The sequence below is a fragment of the Elephas maximus genome, chromosome 3 (assembly GCF_024166365.1).
Source record: "Elephas maximus indicus isolate mEleMax1 chromosome 3, mEleMax1 primary haplotype, whole genome shotgun sequence".
In the NCBI taxonomy this organism is placed as follows: Eukaryota; Metazoa; Chordata; class Mammalia; order Proboscidea; family Elephantidae; genus Elephas; species Elephas maximus.
Genome location: NC_064821.1, coordinates 197,847,140 through 197,855,777, shown reverse-complemented (window position 1 = coordinate 197,855,777; position 8,638 = coordinate 197,847,140). Strand labels below are relative to the sequence as shown.

General features: G+C 40.6%; 2 protein-coding genes across 2 annotated transcripts; one reads left to right on the top strand and one right to left on the bottom strand.

The window, feature by feature from the left end:
* Positions 1 to 1,669: 1,669 nt before the first annotated feature.
* Positions 1,670 to 2,620, top strand: LOC126071520 (olfactory receptor 10J1-like). The gene has a single exon (XM_049875708.1). The coding sequence runs from the start codon at positions 1,670 to 1,672 to the stop codon at positions 2,618 to 2,620; it is 951 nt and encodes a 316-aa protein (XP_049731665.1).
* Positions 2,621 to 4,395: 1,775 nt separating this feature from the next.
* LOC126071519 (mucosal pentraxin-like) lies at positions 4,396 to 8,222 on the bottom strand. The gene is made up of 2 exons (XM_049875707.1): positions 8,050 to 8,222; positions 4,396 to 4,991 (listed from the first exon to the last, which is right to left on the bottom strand). Exons 1-2 carry the CDS (start codon positions 8,111 to 8,113, stop codon positions 4,396 to 4,398), a joined length of 660 nt encoding a protein of 219 aa, XP_049731664.1. The 5' UTR covers positions 8,114 to 8,222.
* Positions 8,223 to 8,638: the final 416 nt, after the last annotated feature.

Sequence of the window (8,638 nt, the reverse complement as noted above, 5' to 3'; positions counted from 1 at the left end):
TCCTCTATTTATCAGATCTTAAAAAAAAATTCAGTTGGAATTTGTTTTCTCAACATAAACTCGTTTCCAAATTGAGGAAAAGGCATTGGTTATTTTAAATAAAAACCAAAAAATATATTTTGTTTCTCAACTGGTGATCATGCTGCTTCTCTGGCTGTTGTTATTTAGGACAAATAACACTTGTCTTAGAATTAAAATATTGACTCTATGACCTATTACTTTGGGCAAACCACTTAACCTATAAGCTTTAGATCTCCCTTCTGTAAGATAAGGATAATAATTGCTTACTATATGAGGTTCTGAGGATATTAAATATGTTACAACTAATAGGTGCTTTGTTGGTATAAGGGATTATTATTGTTATTATTATCAATCTCTTTCTGACGTTCAGAGCTTTCTGATCCCAATAACTCCTCAGACAGGGAATAGAAGCAGAGATGTACAAACTGGTTTCCCCAAAGACACCCAGTTTAGAATTCTGAAATTCTGAAGAAAGTAGAAAAGAGAGTTCAGAGTCTAGTAGTGAGGTAAACTACCTGTGCAGATTTACGTCTAAGAACAAGCTAGAAAATGCGTAGAAATACACATAATTTAAGGGACCAAGTTACTGAACAATACTTAGTACTTGAACTACTCTATAGGGGGTTGGACTGATAGGTTATATTTAGTCCTTGGAGCCCTGTTGGCATGGTAGTTAAGAGCTTGGCTGTTAACCAAAAGGTTGGCAGTTCGAATCCACCAGCCGCTCCTTGGAAACCCTATGGGGCAGTTCTACTTGGCCCTATAGGGTCGCTATGAGTCAGAACTGACTCAACAGCAACGGTTATTTAGTCCTTAAAAGATTTCCTGAGGAGGAGAGAAGTCAAGTACTGAAGAAAGGAGGACTATGCTTTGTTTTTATTGTTGCTCTTTAGCTTTGTTTTTAAAAGCAGGTCATGGTGGTACAGAGGATAGTCAGATTTGCAGCTGTTAAAGATTTGTGAAAAAGGCTCCATGAAAGATGCAGACAAGTGGAACACAGAGAAGGCAAACACTTATATCTGGTTGGTGCAGAAGCATTGTCTTCTTTGACAACCCAGAAAGAAGGATTTTTAAGATGATTGAAATTATGGTTAAAAAAAAAAAAAAAAAACTGCCGTCAAGTTGATCCTGATTCATAGTGACTCTATAGGTCAGAGTAGAACTGCCCCATAGGGTTTCCAAGGAGTGCCTGGTGGATTCGAACTGCCGACCTTTTGGTTAATGGCTGTAGCACTTAACCACTACACCACGAAAGTTTAGGTAAACAAAATCTGGGACTATAAGATACCTTTGAAATTTAAGTATGCATTCCCCACTTCTTTAGCCTCAATTTTTCCCTAACGCATCTGTTTTAACTCACCAGGAAGCCTATTCTTAACTTGCCCCAGGCATCCTTCTTTCCATTCTAACCCATCCCTACTTATTCTTTCATAGCCTTATACATAAATATCCATACTTGAAATCATTTTCTGTTTGTATTTTTCTTTTACCTATGGGTGAACAGTTGTCCTAATTAATCTGGCATCTATCTAGCAGCAGAATCCTTATTATCTCTTTCTCCTAGGGTTCTTCCGTGTAGAGCACTGACTGCTAAAGTGTTCTGACTGACCAGCCTAGGTTTCCATCTTTCAGATCTGGGATTTACTCAATGGAAAGGGAGAACTACACATTGGTGAGTGATTTTGTTTTCCAGGGTTTCTCCAGCTTCCATGAGCACAAGGTCACTCTCTTTGTGGTATTTTTTGCTTTGTACCTTTTAACTCTGGCTGGCAATGTTATCATTGTGATGATCATCACCATTGCTCGTCACCTTCACACCCCCATGTACTTCTTCCTTAGTATGCTATCTATTTCAGAGACCATATACACACTGGTCATTGTACCACGAATGCTCTACGGCCTCATTGACCTAAGTCAACCCATCTCCTTGGCTGGCTGTGCCACCCAGATGTTCTTTTTTATAACTTTGGCCATCAACAACTGCTTTCTGCTCACAGCAATGGGGTATGACAGGTATGTAGCCATTTGTAACCCCTTGAGGTACACAGTCATCATGAATAAGAGTGTGTGTGCCCAGCTGGTATGGGGTGCCTGTAGCATTGGGCTGCTTGTGGCCATAATTCAGATTTCTTCTGTGTTCAGACTGCACTTTTGTGACAGAGAGGTGGCCCATTATTTCTGTGACATCCGCCCAGTAATGAAACTCTCCTGTGATGACACCACTATACATGACATCATTAATTTTATTGTCAGTTCATTGGTTATCGTGGTGCCCATGGGTTTGGTCTTTGTTTCATACATCCTCATCATCTCTGCTATCCTCAAGATTGCCTCTGCCGAGGGTCGGAAGAAGGCTTTTGCAACTTGTGTCTCCCACCTCATCGTGGTCATTATCCATTATGGCTGTGCCTCCATTGCCTACCTCAAGCCCAAATCAGAAGACACAAAAGATCAGGATCAACTGATATCAGTGACTTACACAGTTTTTACTCCAATCCTTAACCCTGTTGTATACACTCTGAGGAACAAGGAGGTAAGGGATGCCCTTCACCATGTTTTGGCAAAAAAAAACTCTCACTTAGGATCTTCAGTACCTTGAACAGTTTCTATATGCTTAAAAATTTGATCATATCATGTCATTTCTACTTTGTACAGAGAAAGTTGCAAAATTTGGTGGTGAAGTTGCATTAAACAGAGTTTCCCTACCTTGACTCTTAAAAAAAAAAAAATCATGCTCCTGTATCTTCTAATAATCTCATAGGTTACCACCAGGGAAATGGACAGATGCAGCTCACAAGATGGACAGCTGGTAGAGAATCATAAGCAAGGGGGCTGATTATTATCGGTTTGTTGATGACAGAAAACTAGGCTGCATAACATTTATTTGAAGTGATAGGTTGAAAGAGCAACCTAAATGTCAGATAGATTCTGAGCTCTAAAACTTCAAAGAAAGCACGGTGGATACACGAGATGTGTTGAAAACACAGTTGAAACTACCTTCCTCACTTATCATACGTTCTCTTTCGGGCAGTGACAAGAGTAACGGACCCTTAACATTCCAAAAGAAATGTTATCAGCTTTCAAGATTCTCACCTATCTTGGAGATCTATGAAATGCTGTTCTTTTCAATTTTGTTGAGGATCACATTAGAACTGTGCCCTCGGTGAGTCTTGACCACCCATATATTCACATGGTTAGTAAGGAACATGGTCACATCCAGCAGCTGAATTTTGTTGTAGTTATCTGTGCTTTCTGTGGGGTAGCACATCGGCTATACTGTATTCACAAGCATAGGGATATCTGAAGGTCTTTTTGAAAATAAATGTATTAATCCCACATCCTTACTAACCTTGCTATCTCATATCTAGAAATTAGTCCAATGATATTTATTTCTTTCTATGTAGAATTTTACTTGATACCTTATTCTTCTCTGATTCTTCATCATTACATTGATGAGCTCATTTTCTATGAACAGTTGGGTGCCTATTTTAAACTCCAGGTTTAAACATTTTTCTAGACAAGAAGAGTCTGGGAATCTTCTAGTTCTCCTAATTTTATTGTTTTCTTAAAGGGAAGGTTATCTTGATTTGTAAGAAAGTTTAAAAACTTTAGGATTTGGTCTGGAAAAAAAAGTAGGCAAAACTTGCCAGAAGTCTTTCTGTCCGTAAGAGTTGTTGTAAGAAGAGATCAATCTGTATCTCCCACCCATCACTCTACTCTCCACTAAGAACAGTCCAAATGTCCCCCACTGAAGATGCGTCGGAAGTGCATGTCAAATAACGGACATAGGAATCCCTGATGTTGGAAGGACCGAGAAGGAAATACATGTTTTTATAGACATTGCCTGTGTGAAGAAGGGCTTCCAGGGAAGTTTATTTTTGCCTTATCTGGGGTTCCTGAGTCCTTTCTGGGTAAAGTGCAAAGGAAACACTCTCACAACCCTGCTTCTGAGAAGTGCTAATTTCGAGAATCTCTTTGGGGATCCTGCTCACTATAGTAGCCCATTCTTAAAAGTCCCTTCCCTTCGGATGCCATGTCATCTTTATAGATTGCTGAGTTTGAGTATACAGAACCCCCATAGGACCTCCTCACAGCTGCGTAGGTCACTGTAAGATTGGAACCCAATGCTGAAAGGAGTGTGTTTCCTTGAGTACATATAGTTTGGTGCTACAGAGAATTATGGTGCAATTCACCTGAAGTGATTTTTGCAACAATACAATAAAGCATGTATGTTGAGGGCCTACCTATCCCTTGTTTTCTTTACGTAATTTACATCATCTTAACAGAGGCGAAATTAATAAAATCAATGCATTTAATTCCAAATGATATTTTTGATTATCACTAAACACAAATCATGTCTGAAGAGAGCAAGGCTCAAACCCACACCTTGGGCTTAATCACCACATATCCAGAGGCTTCATAATGCAGGGCCTGCCAATTTAGTACATTGCCATTGTAACGCGAGGCACCCACCTCCTTTAGGGAGAGCACGCGGTCCCACAAAGACACATCCCATATCTCCCCAACCAAAGATTGTTTTGCATCAAATTTCCCCCCAAAGGAATCCTGCTCTTGTCCCAAGATAATCTTTGCCTCTGCCCCCACAGAGTACCCCTTCTTCAGACCCTTCCTCCCCAGTGGTTTCCCATTCACCCAGAGTTCGGCAATTCCAGAGGCAGACTCCCAGGTGGCACAGACACGGATTGGAGCATAAGGTGACTCTGGGGCCTTGAAAGTGGCTCCAACATTCCCAATGTACAGAATGTACTCTCCCATTTTGTTCACAAAAAGAAGAAGCTCATTTGCCTGTGACTGAGTGCTGTAGGAGAAGAGGCTGTAAGGACGGGTGAGGTCTGTGAAGGCCTTCAGGCACAATGTGAAGTTCTGCAGTGGCCTCTTCACCCTTGGGATCAGGGATACATAGGCTGTGTCTGATTCTTGAGGGAAGATAAACGCCTTTCCTCTCAGATCTGTGGAGGAGACAATGTAACAAAAATTTGGTCAACTCTCTTGCTTGCTTTGCTCTCACTGTGAAACATATGCTGCCTCCTGACAGAGAATATATAAAGCACACTGGAGTCTACAAATTTTCTTTAAGTACATTACCTTAGTTACTGTATAAGTAAACTGTTAGTGTTAAAAGGCAGGGTTTGGTATAGCTGTCCTATAGAAAAGAGGAATTGAAAATGTCTTATATCAATTGTTGGAATCCCTAGGTGGGACAAATGGTTACGCACTGAGCTTCTGAAAGGCCACAGCCATGAAAACCCAGTGGAGCACGGTTCTACTTTGAAACACAAGAGGTCGCCGAAATCCGAATCAACTCAACAGTAACTTTATTATTATTACTTTATATCAATGGTCATGTCCCCCCAAAATATGCATTGGAATTCTAACCCCTATACCTGTGGATGCAGCACTATTTGGGAATAGGGTTCTCTTTGTCATGTTAATGAGCTCATATCAATGTAGGGTGTGTCCTAAACTTAGTCACTGCTGACTTATAAACAGAGCAGATTGGATACAGAAGCAAGCACGTCCTGGGGAAGACAGATGCAACCAAGAAATGCCTGGGCTACCAACAAGAACAGAATTGACATGGCCAAGATCCTGATTTGGACTTTTAGCCTCAGAACTTTGAGAAAACAAAATTTTATTATTTAAAGGCATCCACTTTTGTTACAGCAGTACAAGCTAAGACATCAACCCTGCCTATCTTCCTAGCAGGTTTCATCCCAGTAGAACAGCAAACGCCAGGTATAGAAAATGAAACATGGTTCACTTGTTGAGTGTAATGAATAAAGCATGTAGCACCTCATATCTCCCCCTCCCCACTGGTCAGATTCTGGGATTTTTCCTATAGGACACTAGTGGTTGAAATTACGTGTAAATAAAATGGCTCTTCTAGAACCATGGCTAGGCTATCCTGGACTACTACCAACCCTTGTGGTTAGTGCAGTCTAATACATAGAGTAGTGTGCAAACCACATGGCACAGAACTTTATAGTGCCTTCACTTTCCTTCCTGCTCCCTTTTTGCCCCTCTGGTGTGCCAGTTCAGGGACAACCCCCCAACTGTTTGTCTCCCCATGGCAACAACATCAGGATAATGGAATTACTTACCACTGACTTATTTCCTCATAAGACCCACAAGAGAACAGGAGGTCTTAATCATCATAAGATAGGAAGGCAAATTTAACAAAAACTAAAGGTCTGTAAAATAAATTAGAGAACTATGACTAATTGAATCAAGGAAGGCATAGTACAGAAGCACTATGAAGTCTTGAATTGAGATAGCTTTGCTTAATAGTAGGAAATGGAAAAATAGTATGAATTCCTATTTCCTTAGATACCAGGGTTTTTCAAGAAATGCTCACCCTGGACAAAGAATGGGAACAGAACACCTAGGGAGAGGGAACTACGAACAGATTAGAGTCTTCAATAGCTAGAGACGGAGAGCTTCAGCCAGTACAACATGAATTAGGAAGATGGAAAAGTAAGCCATGAATTTTACCCTGTGATCAAATTATTTCCTTGTTTTTAATTTGTAATCTTGTCAGTATATGAACCTGGAGCAAAATAGCCCATTTAGCCAGAGAGTGAGGTTTTGAATAACTTATTACTAATAGTGATATGATAGAGAAATGAGTATCGCAACCTTGAGAAGATGAGGTACCCCTTAGTTGCAGTAATAGAAAAAAATGGGAGAGGGAGGCTGGTGGATTACCAAAACACTTAAGCTTTTTTTTTTCACTGATAATAAAAATGGGCTCATAATATTTTACACACCACAAGTACATTTCTCTTTTAATTGGTTTACCCAATCTCCCTAACAACTCTTTACAAGATAGATGTTGCCTTTTTCCCCATTTTGAAAATGAGGAAACTGAGGTTCAGAGAAGTTCTGCAATTTCACAAAGCTAATTCAATTAGTTTGGGAAAAACTGGTTCTCTAAATTTCAGTCCAAGCTCCTTCTAATAGTTCATATTTTCTTTCACGTGGCCCAAACGCCTTGAGAAGCATCAGACTGAACATCCCAGCCCCTGTAATAACTTCTGTTTTTCTAACAAGAGCCCCATATCCCTCTTCTTCTCTCAGATGAGAAGTAATAGCGTTTCCATATAGCAAGCAAAGCCAGCTATGCTTTGTCCATCCATGAGGCTTCTTTATGCCAAGTACATACTTACTCATCACCATCTGTGTTGGTTTTAAAAATATATCCCAAACTACTTTCTCTTCCTTTAGGTGTGGACTGACTCTTTTAATGAATAGAATATGAAAGAAGTGTTATGTCACTTCCAAGGTTAGGTTATAAAAAGACCATGACTTCTGTGTTGGGTGTTTTCTCTATGTTGGATCACGAACTGTGGAGGAAACTAGCTTCCATGTTGTGGACTGCCCTATGGAAAGGCCCATGTGTCAAGGAACTATGGGAGGCCTCTGGAGAACTGAGACCCTCAATTCAACAACCAGCGAAAATCTGAATCCTGCCAGCAAGCACATACCAGCAGGGTCCTATCTATGGAAAATAGCGTCTAGGGCAATTAGTGTTAAATTGCTGAAAGATCTCTAACAACTAGCAGTAGAAACTGTGATGGCCAATAGAAACTGCTCATTGGCACCCTGCCTCCATCAGTGCCCAGGGCACACACTCTACCTGCCCACCCACCACTCCCCTCCCACCATAGGCCGCTACATAAAAGAGCTTAGAAGTAGGTCCTTAGTCAATCGAGTGTTCTGATAACACTGCACTCCTGGTTGTTTGACTTCAACCTCATGAGAGACCTTAAGCCAGAGTTACCCAGGTAAACCACTCTCTGATTCCTGATCCACAGAAAGCATGAGATAATAAATGTTTATAATTTTAAGCTTTGGGGTAACGTGATGCAGCAACAGACAACTTATACACTATCATTCATTCTCACCTTCCCCAAAGTAACAGCTGCAGCAACAATAACAAAATGTGGTTGTACTCTAGTTCCTCTGGAACTTGGAGATAAGTTCTTCCCAAGCAGGCTTAATACCTACCTGAATGTGTCACAGCTCCTGACAGAATGGTGGGGAACAGCACACCCAGAAGAAGCTTCTCCATCTTGCTCTCTGTGAGTCTTCAGGAGTAGTGAAAGGATAGCAGTAGCCTTCGCAGTGGAGAAACACTCGAGTTGGCTTCTTATATTGTGGCTTTTGGGGGTTTGAAGTTGTTCCAGTGACAGAGTGCAAAGTTATAAATGGTAAATATTAACTGGACCAGGATATAATTTTAAAATGAATTTGTTTACTTTTAGGTCTATTGTTTCATTTGTTATGTATCCTCTTTCTTTTCTAACTTCTATTTCCTTCTGGGCAGTTCTATACATATTCCTGAAGGAAAAAGGCTCTATGTCCTGGGGAGGCAGGGAACAAAGGAGCACCTGGTGGATTTGAACTGCTGACCTTTTGGTTAGAAAACATAGCTCTTAACCACTATGCCACCCATGTTTCCGGGCTACTATGTCCTCAGGAAGGAATATTTTATTACTTTATGTGTGTAAGGAAACTGTGGCAGTATAGTGTTAACTTGTGGACCTGCTGGAGAAACCATTCCCTATCCTGTGTTTATACCCCACCAGTAGTTTAA

Coding starts and splice junctions, on each gene's coding strand:
- LOC126071520 (XM_049875708.1), top strand. CDS start 1,670: ATGGAAAGGGAGAACTACACATTGGTGAGTGATTTTGTTTTCCAGGGT.
- LOC126071519 (XM_049875707.1), bottom strand. CDS start 8,113: ATGGAGAAGCTTCTTCTGGGTGTGCTGTTCCCCACCATTCTGTCAGGA. Junction 4,992..8,049: donor AGGAGCTGTGACACATTCAG/GTAGGTATTAAG, acceptor TCTCCTCCACAG/ATCTGAGAGGAAAGGCGTTT.